Source organism: Mobula birostris, chromosome 5 (genome assembly GCF_030028105.1).
Source record: "Mobula birostris isolate sMobBir1 chromosome 5, sMobBir1.hap1, whole genome shotgun sequence".
NCBI lineage: Eukaryota > Metazoa > Chordata > Chondrichthyes > Myliobatiformes > Myliobatidae > Mobula > Mobula birostris.
The window spans coordinates 102,323,961-102,341,271 of record NC_092374.1 but is presented as its reverse complement, the minus strand read 5'-3'; the positions used below and the strand labels follow the sequence as shown (position 1 = coordinate 102,341,271).

The following is a 17,311-nucleotide window of genomic DNA, read 5'->3' as shown; positions in this document are numbered from 1 at the left end:
GGATGCCCACTCCTAAGGAGAGGAGCAACAGTACTGAATTTCTTCCATTTGCGGACAATTACTGTGGACTGATGAACATCTGGGTCTTTGAAAGTGCTTTTGTAGCCTTTTCCAGCTTTATGCACCTCCATAATTCTTATTCTAAGGTTCTCTGAAAGTTGTTTTGTTGAGATGTGGTGCATATAAACAGACCTTTCTTGAGAAGAGTAAGCTCTGTCAGTAACCTGACTTTGTGTGTCTTTTTTATAGGGCAGGGCACCTCTACAGCCCACACCTCCAATCTCATTACAAACAAGAGAAAATCTGCAGATGCTGGAAATCCAAGCAACACACACAAAATGCTGGAGGAACTCAGCAGGCCAGACAGCATCTATGGAAAAAAGTTCAGTCGAAGTTTCGGGCTGAGACCCTTTGGCAGGACTGGAGAAAAAAAGATGGGAGTAGATTTAAAAGGTGGGGGAGGGGAGAGGGAAACACAAGGTGATAGGTGAAATCGGGAGGGGAGGGGGTGAAGTAAAGCATTGGGAAGTTGGAAGAGATACAGGGCTGGAGAAGGAGGAGTCTGATAGGAGAGAACAGAAAGCCATGGAAGCAAGAAGAAGAAGGAGGACCACCTGAGGGAGGCAATGGGCAAATAAGGTAAGATAAGGTGAGAGGGAAAAGGGGGTGAGGAATGGTGATGGGTGGGTGGCATGACCAGAAGTTTGAGAAATCGATGTTCATGCCATCAGGTTGGAGGGTACCCAGCTGGAATATTAGGGGTTGTTCCTCCAACCTGAGTGGCCTCATTGCAGCAGTAGAGGAGGCCATTGAAAGTGGAATTAAAATTTGTGCCCACTGGGAGATCCTGCTTCTTCTGGTGGGAGGCCATGCCGGGAGCACTGGACACGGTATATGACCCCAGGTGAAGTGTTGCCTCACCTGGAAGGACTGTTTAGCCCTGATTGGTAGTGAGGGAGGTGGTGCAGGGACAGGTGTAGCACTTGTTCCACTTGCAAGGATAAGTGCCAGGAGGGAGATTAGCGGGAAGGGACAAACGGACGAGGGAATTGTGTGGCCTTCTGTATGTCAGTGAGACCCAACACAAATAGGGAGACCATTTCGCCGCGCTTCCGGTGTGGCCTGCTGTACATCGGTGAGACTGTTTCACTGATTGCCTACACTCTGTCCACCAGAAGAAGCGGGATCTCTGAGTGGCCACACATTTTAATTCCACTTACCATTCCCATTCCGATATGTCAATCCATGACCTCCTCTACTGTCACAGTAAGGCCACATTCAGGTTGGAGGAACAACACCTTATATTCCTTCTAGGTAGCCTCTGACCTGATAGCATGAACAGCGATTTCTCGAACTTCCATCAATGCTCCCCCCCCCCCCCCCACCATTCCCCATCCCCTTTTTCCCCTCTCATCTATCTCCTTGCCTGCCCATCGCTTCTCTGGTCTCCCTTCTTTTCTTGCTTCCATGGCCTTCTGTTCTCTCCCATCAGACTCCCCTTTTTCCAGCCTTGTCTCTTCCACCAACTTCCCAGCTTTTACTTCATCCCTCTCCTTCCTGGTTTCACCTATCACCTTGTGTTTATCTCTCCCCTCCCCCATCTTTTAAATCTCCTCCTCATCTTTTTCTCTCTCCAGTCCTGCCCAAAATGTCGACTGTACTTTGTTTCCATTGATGCTGCCTGGCCTGCTGAGTTCATTTTGTGTGTGTTCCTCCAACCTCATTGATTGGAACACCTGACTCCAAATAATAGCTTTTGTAGAAGGCATTACCCCAGAGGTTCACATACTTTTTTTTAACCTAGACTGATTGTTTAAATGGTTTACTCAACATTGACAAGAACAAGTACAATTGTTTGTGTTGTTAGTTTAGGCAGACTGTGTTTGTCTGTTACTGTGATTTGGATTAAGATCCGTAATGCAGAAAGCCAGGTGCTGGAAAGGGTTCACAAACTACTGTATGTTCCTGTATACATGTTATAGTTCAGTGTTTGTATGATTGCAGATGCCTTTGTGTATTTTTAGTGTCAATGGTGGGTATTGCATTGCTTGAATAGGGTTATCTTATCGGTTCACTGTTATCTATGGAATCAGTGGTCTGGTATAAGAAGACCAAATCGCATTCTTTCTTCTGCCACTGTACTCCTTGCTCTTTTGATCTCTGCTCTCTTACTTCCCCTCATTTCATTAGTTCTTATAACACTTAATAAAACTATTGTAAGCAGCAAGTTTTAATGCCTCATTCTTGACTTCTGAGGAACCTTGCATCACAGTCATCAACATCCGACTATGCTACCCAAAAGAAAACCAAACTTGTTTTCTTTGGGGAAGCAAACATTGCAGGTAGAATCACCAAATTAACGATTGTAGGGAATTTGCAAACAATAAGAATCCGTGAAGTATTAAGTACCAGATCCTCAATTATACAATTTAATGAGTGCTTTGAAAATCTTGTTACATGCCTGCAAATGGCCAATCCAGTTTGACTGTAATGTGCTTTAAGTGTACACTTACTGTCCAGACCTTGGCTTTGGTCTGTCTGGATCATAAAACCTGACATTGAATTGAATTGACTTTATTACTTACATCCGTCATATAAGACCATAAGACAAAGGAGCAGAAGAAGGCCATTCACACCATTGAGTCTGCTCCGCCATTTTATCATGAGCTGATCCATTCTCCTATTTAGTCCCGCTCCCCTGCCTTCTCACCATAACCCTTGATGCCCTGGCTACTCAGATACCTATCAATCTCTGCCTTAAGTACACCCAATGACTTGGTCTCCACTGCTGCCCTTGGCAACAAATTCCATAGATTCACCACCCTCTGACTAAAAAAATTTCTTCGCATTTCTGTTCTGAATGGGCGCCCTTCAATCCTTAAGTCATGCCCTCTCGTACTAGACTCCCCCATCATGTGAAACAACTTTGCCACATCCACTCTGTCCATGCCTTTTAACATTCAAAATACTTCTGAGGTCTCCCCTTATTCTTCTAAACTCCAAGGAATACGGTCCAAGAGCGGACAAACGTTCCTCATATGTTAACCCTCTCATTCCCGGAATCATTCTAGTGAATCTTCTCTGTACCTTCTCCAACGTCAGCACATCCTTTCTTAAATAAGGAGACCAAAACTGCCCACAGTACTCCAAGTGAGGTCTCACCAGCACCTTATAGAGCCTCAACATCACATCACTGCTCCTATACTCTATTCCTCTAGAAATGAATGCCAACATCGCATTCGCCTTCTTCACTACTGACTCAACCTGGAGGTTAAATTTAAGGGTATCCTGTACGAGGACTCCTAAGTCCGGTTGCATCTCAGAACTTTGAATTCTTTCCCCGTTTAAATAATGGTCTGCCCGTTTATTTTTTCTGCCAAAGTGCATAACCATACACTTTCCAATATTGTACTTCATTTGCCACTTCTCTGCCCATTCCTCCAATCTACCCACGTCTCTCTGCAGACTCTCCGTTTCCTCAGCATTACCGGCCCCTCCACCTATCTTTGTATCGTCAGCAAACTTAGCCACAAAGCCATCTATTCCATAATCCAAATCGTTGATGTACAATGTAAAAAGAAGCGGCCCCAACACAGACCCCTGTGGAACACCACTGGTAACCGGCAGCCAACCAGAATAGGATCCCTTTATTCCCACTCTCTGTTTCCTGCCAATCAGCCAACGCTCTATCCACGTATGTAACTTTCCCGTAATTCCATGGGCTCTTATCTTGTTAAAGATAACAAGATGCCACACAACGCTCATATGTGGCACCTTGTCAAAGGCCTTCTGAAAATCCAAATATACAACATCCACTGCATCTCCCTTGTCTAGCCTACTGGTAATTTCCTCAAAAGATTGTAATAGGTTTGTCAGGCAGGATTTTCCTTTAAGGAATCAATGCTGAGTTCCGCCTATCTTGTCATATGCCTCCAGGTACTCTGTAACCTCATCCTTGACAATCGACTCCAACAACTTCCCAAGCACCGATGTCAAGCTAACAGGTCTATAATTTCCTTTTTGCTTCCTTGCCTGCTGCTTAAATAGTGGAGTGACATTTGCAATCTTCCAGTTTTCCGGAACCATGCCAGAAGCTATCGACTTTTGAAGGATCATCGCTAATGCCTCCGCAATCTCCACAGCTACTTCCTTCAGAACACGAGGGTGCATTCCATCTGGTCCAGGAGATTTATCTACCTTTAGCCTATTCAGCTTCCTGAGTACTTTCTCTGTCGTAATTGTGACTGCGCACACTTCTCTTCCCTGCCATCCTTGAGTGTCCGGTATACTGCTGATGTCTTCCTCAGTGAAGAATGATGCAAATTACTCGTCAGTTCCTCTGCCATCTCCTTATCTCCCATTACAATTTCTCCAGCATCATTTTCTATCGGTCCTATATCTATTCTCACCTGTCTTTTACTCTTTATATACTTGAAAAAGCTTTGAGTATCCTCTTTGCTAGCTTCCTCTCATAGTTAATATATGTGAGGAGTACAAATCCTTACATTACGTCTCCATCTAAATGTGCAATTATAGTAATTTATAATATCATGTACAACAGGATAGTCAATATAACATAGAAATACAGTTGTGTCAGCATGAATTAAGCAGTCTGATGGCCTGGTGGAAGAAGCTGTCCCAGAGCCTGTTGGTCCTGCTTTTTATGCTGCGGTACTGTTTCCCAGATGGTAGCAACTGAAGCAGTTTGTAGTTGGGGTGACTCGGGTTTCCAGTGATCCTTTGGGCCCTTTTTACACACCTGTCTTTCTAAATGTCCTGAATAGTGGGAAGTTCACATCTGTCCACACCATTCTCTGCAGAGCCCTGTGATTGAGGGAAGTAGAGTTCCCATACCAGGCAGTGATGCAGCCAGTCAGGATGCTCTCAGTTGTGCCCCTGTGGAAAGTTCTTAGAATCTGGGGGCCCATACCAAACTACTTCAACCGTCTGAGGTGAAAGAGGTGCTGTCGTGCCTTTTTCACCACTCAGCCGGTATTTACAGACCATGTGAGAGCTTCAGTGATGCTTATGCCAAGGAACCTAAAGCTGTTACCCTCTCAACCCCAGATCCATTGATGTCAATAGGGGTTTTATTTGCACTGACTTTCAACCAAAGCACATACTCTCCTGAATGTTTTTTTTAAGGGCAAGGTTCTGAAATCCAGAGCAACACAAACACAGTGGTGGAGGAACTCAGCAGGTCATGCAGCATCTATAGAGGAATAAATAGTCAATGTTTTGGGCTGAGGCCCTTCATAAAGATCCCAGCATTTTGTGTGTGTTGTCCAAGTGATCCATTTGTTCAATAATATAAAGTAAATAAATTTGTGAAGTTGTGCATCGACTTGCTAGGTTTAATCAAAAATGTACATTATACAGGCAACCTACCTTCAGATTTAACTCCTTCATTTCCCATATCCACTGGTTTTAACAATGGTCAGTGTTCAAAACTCCTGTCTCTATATGATCATAGGACATAGAACTGTACAGTACAGGCCCTTAGGCCTACAATGTTCTGGCGACCAGTTAATCTACTCTAAGATCAACTAACCTTTTCCTCCTACATATCCCTCCATTTTTCTTTTGCACATGTACAAAAGAAGTCCCTCAGATGTATCTGCCTTTACCACCACCCATTCCATGCACCCACAACTCTTATTTTAAAAAAAAACTTAACTCTTTCCATTCAGAAATTATGCCATTGCTGCTCTGGAAATGAGCTTCTAGCTATCCACTCTAACTATCTATGTATCTTATTGTCTTGTACACCTCCATCAAGTCACCTCTCATCCTGCATTCCAAAGAGAAAAGCCCTAACTCATAAGACTAGATCTCCAATCATAGAGGTGTGGAATGAGCATATATTGATTATTTGTGACCTTTTCATTAAGGAATGATGACTATTTAATGGGAAGATGTGAGCACACTTGTGGAAGATGATTGTTGGGATCAAAAGGACTAGAGGTGTGAAGAGGCTGGCGTGGAGCATTAGCGCCACTAAGTCAATCTGGCCATGGGGCTTTTTCTCATACTGTGTTATCCTATAGTCAGCGACTGAGGACTGAGTCGAGAATAGGGAATTTCAAAGCTTCAAGTGCATTTATTAACAAAGAAAGTATAAATGATACTACCTGGAGATTTGATTACTTACAGGCAGTCACAAAACAAGGAACCTAAAAGAACCCAATTAAACAAAAGGAGACCAAAACCCCTAGTGCCCGCAAAGAAAGAGGGGCGAAATACAAAATAATCGTAAACAATAGAAGCGAGCAACAACTACAGCATTCCAAACTAAATTGTACCTTGGATCCAAATTCCTGGAGCCCAAAGCCTTGGTATTCAGTTCATCATATTAGCAGAGTAAATTGCCGCAAAGTTCACAGACACTAAGCCCAGCAGCCGGGGGCAGTCTTACAGCCTAGTGTCATGGAGAGAGAAGCCCCGAGACTATCCAGACGGCATTTAAATTGTCTGAACCTTGAACTAGGACCCAGGCCCAGCCTCCGGCGAATTGCTCAGTGCCTAGATTTCACTGCCGAAGGAGCCATTCTCAACCCCTCTAATTCAGCACTGTGCCATATGTCCTCTTCTGAGAGTTATAGAAAAGTACAGAACAGAAACAGGCCTTTAGGCCCAATCCAGTTGGTGTCAAAACCATTTAAACTGCCTTCTCCCATTGATCTGCACCAGGACCATAAACCTCCATACCCTTACACCCAAACTTCTCTTAAACATTCAAATTGAGCTTGCATGCACCACTTGTGCTGGCAGCTCATTCCACATTCTCATGACCCCTGATTGTAGTCCCACCCAACCTCTGGAAAAAGCCTGCTTGCACTTACCCTATCTATACCCCTCATAATTTTGTATACCTCTATCAAATCTCCCCTTAATCTTCTACATTCCAAGGAATAAAGTCATAACCTATTCAGTCTTCCCATATAACTCAGGTGCTCCAGACTCAGCAACATCTTTGTAAATTTTCTTATTTACATCATTCCTACAGATAGGTGACCAAAACTGCATACAATACACCAAAATAGGCCTCACCAGTGTCTTGTACAACTTCAACATAACATTCCATCTCCTATACTCAATACTTTGATTTATGAAGACCAATGTACCAAAAGCTGTTCACAACCCTATCTGCCTGTGGTGCTACTTTCAACAAATTATGGGCCAGTATTCCCAGATCCCACTGTTCTACCACATTCCACATTGCCCTACCATTCACTGCATCAGACCTACCCTGATTGGTCCTACCATAGAACACTTCACACTCTGAATTCCACAGGCAGATGACAGTGCCGAAGATGAAGTAAATAGTTTACAAACAGGGGCAATGTTATAGTGAGGAGAGGCTGACAATAGGGTAGAATTACAGTCAACATGAAGGGCAGACAAAATCAAAAAGGGTGATTTCAAGACTCAAGGTATTATATTTGCATGCAGTATACAGGATAAGGTAGATGAACTTGCAGCACAGTTACAGATTGACAGATATGATGTAGGCATCGCTGAATCATAGCTGAAAGAAGATTATAGTTGGGAGCTTAATGTCCAAGGATACACATTTTATCAAAAGGACAGGCAGGAAGGCAGAAGGGGTGGTGTTGCTCTGTTGTTTAAAAAAAAATCAAATCATTAGAAAGAGGTGTCATAGGGTTGGAAGGTTTTGAATCATTGTGGATAGAGCTAAGGAACTGCAAGGGTAAAGGATAGTAAGGATGTGGTCTGCAAATTACAACGAGAGAAAATGCATGCCAAAAGGGCAATATTACAATAGTCATTGGGCATTTCAGTATGCAGGTAGATTGGGAAAATCAAGATGGTGCTGAATTACAGGAGGAAGAATGTAAAATGCCTACAAGATGGCTCTTTAGAGCAGCTTGTGATTGAACTTACCAGGGAATCTGCTATTCTGGATTGGGAGTCCTTACGCAGGATTCCCTAAAGGTAAGTTTGCAGGTTGAGTCTGTGGTGAGGAAGGAAAATGTGATGTTAATATTAATTTCAGGAGGACTAGAATATAAAAGCAAGGATGTAATGTTGAAACTTTATAAAGCACTGGTGGTGAAGTATTGTGATCAGTTTTTGGCCCCTTACCTTAGAAACGATGTGCTGAAACTGGAGAGGGTTCAAAGGAGGTTTATGAAAATGATTCTAGGATTGAATGGCTTGTCATATGAAGAGTGTTTGGCTCCAGGCCTGTATTCACTAGAATTCAGAAGAATAAAGGGTGACCTCATTGAAACCTATCAAATGGTGAAAGGCCTTGATTGTGGATGTGGAAAGGATTCTTCCTATGGTAAGAGTCTAGGACCAGAGGACACCACCTCAGAACAGGGGTATCCTTTTAGAACAAAGATAAGGAATTTCTTTAGCCAAAGAGTAGTGAATCTGTGATTCTTTGCTGCAGGTAGCTGTGGAGGCCAAGTCTTTATGTATATTTGAGGCAGCGGCTGATAGGTTTTTGATTGGTCAGGGCTGAGAAGAAAATTGGATCAGCTGTGATGAAATGGCAGAGCAGATTTGATGGGCCAAATGGCCTAATTCTGCTCCTATGTCTTATGGTACATCTATCATTTTTCAGCCCATTTTTTTGCAGCTGGTCCAGATCCCACTGCAAGCCTTGTTAGCTTCCTCGCTGTCCACTACACCACCAGTCTTGGTGTCATCCATAAATTTACTGATCCACTTAACCACATTATCATTTAGGTTGTTGACATAGATAACCAACACTACCGACCCAGCACCAATCCCTGTGGCATTCCACTAGTCACGTGCCTCCATTCAGAGAGGAAATCATCTACCACTCTCCTTCTTCCACAAAGTCAATGTCTAATCCAATTTGTTACCTCATCTTGAGTGCAGCGTGTGAACCTTCTTGACCAATCTCCCATGCAGGACCTTGTCAAATGTCCATGTAGACAACATCCACTGCCTTGCCTTCATCACCTTTCCTGTTAACTTCCTCAAAAGGGAATGTAAACCAAAAGCTTAAATGGGGAAAAAGAGAGGAATGAGAACATGTGTAGACCTATTGTAACTAGCTCAAAATCTTACACAAACACTCTCCCCAATCTAACATGAGTTTTGCTGAGGATTCCTGTTTATTTTCCAGTTTTATGTCATAGAGTATGCCGCCTGTGATGCCACTTACAATGAAATAGTCACGATGGAGAGACTTCGCCCGGTCAATCCCAACAAGACTGCCACCAAGAACCTGTTCTACAAACACACCATTCCTGTGCCAGATGATCTCAAAGAAGCGTGAGTTTTGTTTGAAAATTCAAAGCATCTCTTGCCGGCATGGCAAGTGGTGGATGTGGTTTAATTGCAAAATTTAAAAGACGTTGTAGAGGTATATTGACAGGTGGATATGATTGGGTATGATCCAATTGCAGGTAGATGGGAGCAGCAGAAAAGCATGTTGCTACAGACTAGATGAGCCAAAGGGCCCGTTTCTGTCCTGTCATGCTCTGTCTATCCCCATAGCAGAAAGAACAGTGTGAGATATTTAACTCTGTCTATCCCCATAGCAGAAAGAACAGTGTGAGATATTTAACTCTATCCCCATAGCAGAAAGAACTGTGAAATATTTAACTGTCGATCCCCATAGCAGAAAGAACAGTGTGAGATATTTAACTGTCTATCCCCATAGCAGAAAGAACTGTGAGATATTTAGCTCTGCATTTCTTTAAGCTGTATTACTGTGAAAGCGGTGAGAAATTACTTTTCAATTTGGTCCTTAAAGTGACTGTGCCATTGTTTGGAATGGATTGATGAGAAGTAGGAACAGGAGGAGACCTGGCAATCTATCCAACCAGTCATCAAAGTTCAAATTAAATTCATTATCAAACTATATGTGTGTCACCTTTGTACAACCCTGAGATTCATTTTCTTGCAAGTATATTCAAAAAATCCATTAACCATATAGAATCAATGAAAGACTGCACCAAGCGGGCATACAACCAGTATGCAAATGATGACAAACTGCAAATTCAAAAAGAAATGATAATAAATAAACAATTGATATCAAGAACATGAGATGAAGAGTCCTGGAAAATGAGTCCTTGGGTTGTGGGAACAGTGATGGGACAAGTGAAGTCATCCATTTTGGTTCAAGAACCTGATGGTTGAGGAGTAATAACTTCCTGAACCGGGTGGTGTGAGTCCTGAGTCTCCTATATATACCACCTTCATTATGGCAGCAGAAAGAGAGCGAGCATGTCCTGGGTGTTAGTGTTTCCCAATGATGGACGCTGCTTTCCTGTGACAGTGCTCCATGTAGATGTGCTCAATGGTGCGGAGGGCTTTCCCTGTGATGGACTGGGCCATATCCACTACCTTTTGTAGGATTTCTGTTCAAGGGCTTTGGTGTTTCCATACCAGACTGTGATGCAGCCAGTTAACATACTCTCCACCACACATCTATAGAAATTTGTCAATGTTTTAGGTGTCATGCCAAACCTTGGCAAATTCATAAGGAAGTAGATGTGCTGCAGTATTGCACATGTGTGGTGGGCAGGTCCTCCAAAATAATAACACCGAAGAATTTAAAGTTGGTGGCCCTCTCCACTTGTCATCCTTTGAGGACTGGCTCATGGACCTCTGGTTTCCTCCTCATAAAGTCAGTAATCAGCTCCTTGGTCTTGCTGACTTTGAGGGAGAGGTTGTTGTGACACCACTCAGCCAAATTTTCAATCTCCCTCGTGTACACTGAGTCACCACCACCTTTGATTAGGCCAGCAACAGTGGTGTCGTCAGCAAACTTGAATATGGCACAGAGCCTTGTGGTGCACTTCTGATGGAGATTGTGGAGGAGATGTTGCAATCTAAACTGACTGGGGTCTGCAAGTGAGGAAATAAAGGGTCCAATTGCACAAGGAGGTATTGAGGCCAAGGTCTTGAAGCTTATTGATTAGTTTTGAGGGGATGGTGAAGTTGATGCCGAGCTGTAGTCAATAAAGATGTATGCAACTTTGCTGTCCAGATATTCCAGCGTTGAGAGAAGAGCCAATGGGAAGGCACCTGCTATTGATCTGTTACATGGGTAGGAAAATTGGAGCAGATCCAAGTCACTTCTCAGGCAGGAGTTAATGTTTCATCACCAACTTCACAAAACATTTCATCACTGATATAGTTGATACTGGATAATAGTCATTGAGGCAGGTTACCACATTCTTCTTGGGCACTGGTATACAGTTGAAGTCAGAAGTTTACAGGCACCTTAGCCAAATACATTTAAACTCAGTTTTTCACAGTTCCTGACATTTAATCCTAGAAAACATTCCCTGTCTTAGGTCAGTTAGGATCACTACATTATTTTAAGAATGTGAAATATCAGAATAATAGTAGAGAGAATGATTTATTTCAGCTTTTATTTCTTTCATCACTTTCCCAGTGGGTCAGAAGTTTACATACACTTTGTTAGTATTTGGTTGCATTGCCTTTAAATTGTTTAACTTGGGTCAAACGTTTTGGGTAGCCTTCTCACAGTAAGTTGCTGGAATTTTGTTCCATTCCTCCAGACAGAACTGGTGTAACTGAGTCAGGTTTGTAAGCCTCCTTGCTCGCACATGCTTTTTCAATTCTGCCCACAAATTTTCTGTGGGATTTAGGTTAGGGCCGTGTGATGTCCACTCCAATACCTTGACTTTGTTGTCCTTAAGCAATTTTGCCTCAACTTTGGAGGTATGCTTGGGGTCATTGTCCATTTGGAAAACCCATTTGCGACGGAGCTTTAACTTCCTGGCTGATGTCTTGAGATGTTGCTTCAGTATATCCACATAATTTTCCTTCCTCATGATGCCATCTATTTTGTGAAGTGCACCAGTCCCTCCTGCAGCAAAGCACCCCCATGCTTCATGGTTGGGATGGTGTTCTTCGGCTTACCCTTTTTCCTCCAAACATAACGACGGTCATTATGGCCCAACAGTTCAATTTTTGTTTCATCAGAGCAGAGGACATTTCTCCAAAAAGTAATATTAGATTAGATTAGATTATGAGGACACTCAGTCCTTGTTTATTGTCATTTAGAAATGCATGCATTAAAAAATGATACAATGTTACTCCAGAAAGATATCACAGAAACGCAGGACAAACCAAGACTAAAACTGACAAAACCACATAATTATAACATATAGTTACAACAGTGCAAATCAATACCGTAATTTGATAAAGAGCAGACCGTAGGCACGGTAAAAAAAAAGTCTCAAGTCCCGATAGACCCATTGTCTCACGCGGACGGTAGAAAGGAGAAACTCACCCTGCCATGAACCCCCAAGCGCCACAAACTTGCTGATGCATTGGAAGTACCTGACCGCAGCCAACTCTTGAGTCCGTCCGAAAACTTCGAGCCTCCACCCAGCCCTCCGACACCGAACACCATCCACCGCCGAGCACTTCGACCCCACCCCGGCCGCTACAAGCAAAACCGAGGACTCGGGGCCTTCCCCTCCGGAGATCCTGGATCACACAGTAGCAGCGGCAGTGAAGCAGGCACTTCAGAAGTTTCACCAGATGTTCCTCCGTGCTCTCACCTCTGTTTCCATCAAATCAGGATTGTACACGGCACCCTATTTGACAGATAACAGATACCATTCACCAGAGTGGCCACTGCAAGCTGCATCACGCTGCCATCTTCTCCTTCCGCTTATCTTTGTCCCTATATGCACTTGCAAACTGTAGTCTGGCTTTTTTATGGCAGTTTTGGAGCAGTGGCTTCTTCCTTGCTGAGCAGCCTTTCAGGTTATGTCGATATAGGACTCGTTTTTCTGTGGACATAGATACTTGTCTACCTGTTTCCTCCAGCATCTTTACAAGGTCCTTTGCTGTTCTTCTGGGATTGATTTGCACTTTTCGTGCCAAAGTACATTCATCTCTCGGAGACAATGCGTCTCCTTCCTGAGCAGTATGATGGTTGCGTAGTGCTGTGGTGTTTGTACTTCTGTACTATTGTTTGTACAGATGAACATGGTACCTTCAGGCGTTTGAAAATTGTTCCCAAGGATGAACCAGACTTGACATCATTTTCTGACCTCAATCCAATAGAAAATTTGTGGGCAGAACTGAAAAAGCGTGTGCGAGCAAGGAGGCCTACAAACCTGACTCAGTTACACCAGTTCTGTTTGGAGGAATGGAACGAAACTCCAGCAACTTACTGTGAGAAGCTTGTGGAAGACTACCCAAAATGTTTGACCTAAGTTAATCAACTTAAAGGCAATGCTACCAAATACTGACAAAGTGTATGTAAACTTCTGACCCACTGGGAAAGTGACGAAAGAAATAAAAGCTGAAATAAATCATTCTCTCTACTATTCTGACATTTCACATTCTTAAAATAGTGATCCTAACTGACCTAAGACAGGGAATGTTTTCCAGGATTAAATGTCAGGAACTGTGAAAAACTGAGTTTAAATGTATTTGGCTAAGGTGCATGTAAACTTCTGACTTCAACTGTAAGTGAAGCCTGCGGGTACCTCAGACTGGCAAAACAAAAGGTTAAAGATCTCAGTGAGTTGATCTGTATGGGTCTTTAGTATCCAGCCAGGTTACCCCATCCGGGCTGGATCCTTTCCATAGGTTCATCCTCCTGAAGGATGCTCGCACATCTCAGAGATTGAAATCACAGGATCAGCGGGGGATGTGGGAGTTCATGACGTTTCCTTCATATTTTGATGGTCCAAGCGAGCACAGAAGGCATTAAGCTCACCTAGAAGTGAAGCCTAGTTGTCACCTATGTTGCTTGATTTCACTTTCTAAGAGGTGATAGTATTTGAGCCCTGCCACAATTGATTAAGCTTAGTCCGGTATTGCCATTTTGCCTGTGAGGTGGCTTTCTAGAGATTGTACCTGGACATCTCTAACTTGGTTGCCAGACTTGATTGCTTCTTATCTGGCCCTCAAAAGATTGCCGATCTCATGGTTCATCCAGGGCTTCTGGTTGAGGAAGATTCTGAAAGATTTTGTGGGAACACACTCGTCTATAACAGTTTCTATAAAGTCCTTGACATCCGTGTTGTATTCATTCAGATCCACAATTGAGTCCTTGAACACGGCCCAATCTACCGACTCAAAGCGATCCTGTAGCCACTCTACAGCCTCCTGCGACCACCTCTTTATTGTCCTAATCGCTGGGACTTTGCTCTTTGGCCTCTGCCTGTATGCAGGTAGGAGAAGGACAGCCAAGTGATCAGCTTTCCTGAAATGTGGTCTGGGTGTTCCTTATCTTAGTATAACAGTGGTGTAGTCTGTTGGAACCTCTGGTGCTACAGGTTATATGCTGATGGTAATTGGGCAGTCCTTTCAAGAAGCCTGATTGAAATCCCCTTCATTACATGAAATGCATTGGGATGGACTGTTTCTTGTTTGGTGACAGCATCATGCAGTATCTCAAGTGCTTGATTATAGTCGGACACTGGTGGTACGTAAACTAAAGTCAGGATCCCAGAGTACTCTTTATAAATAGAATGGACGGCATTTGATCATTAGGGGTTCAAGGTTGCAGGAACGTGAGTTCAACAAAACTGCCACATCGGAGCACTACAAAGTGCTTATCATGAAACACGCTTCCACCATTTGCTTTTCCAAGTTAGCAGTTCACTTCATCCTGTGTATCAAGAAGCCTTCTGGTCTGAACGCTGTATCTGGCATGCTGGGAGTAAGCCATGTTTCAGTAAAGCATAAAACACATTTCTCATTTACATTTCATAAAGCAAAAATGCCCTCAATTTTGTTCTCCAGTGACTACACACTTAGTAACAAGATGCTGGGTCGAGGGGTTCTCATTCTTCTGTGTTTCAGCCTGACGTGGACTCCCCACCTCACTTCCGTCCATGGCCATGAACCTTCGTCTGCTTAAAGGTGCCATACCTGTTTGCTTGAGAGTTAAGTCCGTCAAGTCCTTCAGAAGATCATGAAATCTGTAGTTCGTTAAGTTCATTTAAAATTGGTCGTAGTGATTTTCCCACACGATAACAATGGCCACTGTACTGTTAGCCTCCTGGGTGAGCTTGTTCCTGTGATTTTACCACACTGTAATAAGCTCAACCATAGGGCTAATGGTGTGTTGGCCTTTGAACTATGGGAAGGTAATATGTTGCTGTTGGTTTCCTGGGTGACTGGGAAGCTCTAAAACTGCTATTTCACCCCAGTGCCTCTGTCTCTGCACAATCAAACTAAGGAACACAAGTTAGGCAGAATCTGTGGAGGGAAATGGACATTCGGGTTGAGACCTTGCAGTAGGACCCTGATACATGGGCTGACATAAAAGGGTGTTTAAACCAATTTTGTTTTACCTCTCCTATCATCTTGCTACCTTTCAAAGCAATTAGGGTAGAGCTTCAGATTCTATGGTGGAGTTTCACAGGGTGAATACTTGAAACTTTTGAATATTGAAAGGCCCAGGGACAGAATGGACATGGAGAGGACGTTTCCTATATTGGGATTTTAGGATCAAAGGGCACAACCTCACAATGCAAGGGCATCCCTTTAGAACAGATGAGAGGTATTTCTTTTCAATGAATCTATGGAATTCATTGCCACTGATGGCTGTGGAGGCCAACTCATTGGGTATATTTAAAGGGGATGTTGGTGGGTTCTTGATTAGTCAGGGTGTCGCAGGTTCTGGGGAAAAATCAGGTGAATGGTGCTGAGAGATAATAGATCAGCCATGATACAGTGGAGCAACAGACTCAATGGGCCATATGGCTTAATTCTGCTCCTATGTTTTAGAGTTATGGTCTTGTAGATCTGGAGTGATGCTGTGGAACGGGATATTTTTGTTTTTGAACTTCACTGCCCATCCAGTCTGGTTACTCTTACAGCTGCGCAAATGAGAATGCCCACAAGGATTTCAAGAAGGCTGTTGGAGCACACTCCATCGTGTACAACACTGCCAGTAACGAGCTGGTCCTGCTGGTAAGAGCATGTTGATTTAATTCCACTGACTACTCAAGTTGTGTGCTGACCAGCTCCTTTCTTTTGGCCAACAAGCATGGATTAGTTCTCCTTTAACTTTGGATTGGGCTGCATATGGAGAATTGTGTGCCACTCAGGTCACCTCATTGCAGGAAGGATGTGGAAGCTCTGGAGAGGATGCAGAGGACATTCACCAGGTTGCTGCCTGAATTAGAGCAAGGAGAGGTTGGATAAATTTGGGCTGGTTTCTCCGGAGTGTCAGAGACTGAGGGGGAAGACCTGATACAGGTTAATAAAAGAGGAAGTCAGAAGCTTTTCCCTAGGTGGGACAGCATGATACCGTAGTCCTTAGTATGACACTTTACAGTACCACCAACCAGCTTCAATTCCCACCGCTGTCTGTAAGGAGTAGTACATTCTCCCTGTGAAAGTGTGGGTTTTTTCTGGGTGCTCTAGTTTCCTTTGACAGTCCAAAGATGCTAATTGGTTAATTGGTCATTGTAAATTGTCCTGTGGTTAGTCTGGGGTTAAATCAGGGAATTGTTGGGCAGCACAGCTCAAAGAGCCTATTCAGCACTCTCTCAATGAATAAATAGGTAGATATCAAATACTAGAGACCATGACTTTAAGTTGGGGGGGGGTGAACTTTAAAGGATGTGTGAGACAGGGGCATTAAGGGCTAATATGAGCATAATTTTAAAGTGATTGGAGGAAAGTATTAGGGCGGATGTCAGAGGTACTTTACACTGTTGTGGGTGTGTGGAATGCGCTCCCATTGGCGGTGGTAGAGGCAGATACATTCAAGAGACTCTTAGATAGGCATATGGATGATAGAAAAATGGAGGGTCATGTTGGAGGGAATGGTTAGATTGACCTTGGAATAAGTTAAAAGATCAGCACACCTTTGTGGGCTGAAGGATGTACGATGCTGCAATGTCCTATACATTTGGTTAGTTATTGGTGCCTGGAGTGGGCTGCCAGGGAAATTTAGGGAGCAGACACAATAATGGCATTAAATTTAATTTAGATGGGCATGTAGAATACAGGGCATAGAGGGGTGTCAGTTATCTGTAGGAAAGTAGCATGAGCGTAATTTGCCATTGATCTCATGGGCTGGATGGCCTGTTGCTATGCTGCACTATTGAATGAGCAGGTTGAGATCTTCCCATGGTTAGATGTTTATACAGCACAGAGCAGTGATATAGACTCCGTGGAGGGAGTACAGTTTGATGCCTGCTCTCTGCGGACCTTTGCCATTTTCCCCACAGAGAATTTTCCTTGTGCTGAAGCACATGGGCTGTGTTCAGTTGTGATGTCACCCCCGGCCAAGTTGTAGATGGTACCTGCTTGTGTGTCAGCATGGTTTCTGTAAAGGAAAATTTTGCTG

General features: G+C 43.5%; 1 protein-coding gene across 3 annotated transcripts in view; it reads left to right on the top strand.

The window, feature by feature from the left end:
- LOC140197933 (RNA-binding protein FXR1-like) overlaps positions 1-17,311 on the top strand; it is a 194,677-nt gene that overhangs the window by 133,948 nt on the left and 43,418 nt on the right. For 2 of the 3 annotated variants that reach the window (XM_072258552.1, XM_072258551.1), the window contains exons 5-6: positions 9,125-9,273; positions 15,831-15,924. In XM_072258552.1, coding sequence (XP_072114653.1) covers positions 9,125-9,273; positions 15,831-15,924 — 243 coding nt within the window. Of the gene's footprint in view, positions 1-1,380; positions 1,780-9,124; positions 9,274-15,830; positions 15,925-17,311 lie in introns of those variants that run through there. The other variant, XM_072258553.1, reaches the window with a different exon arrangement.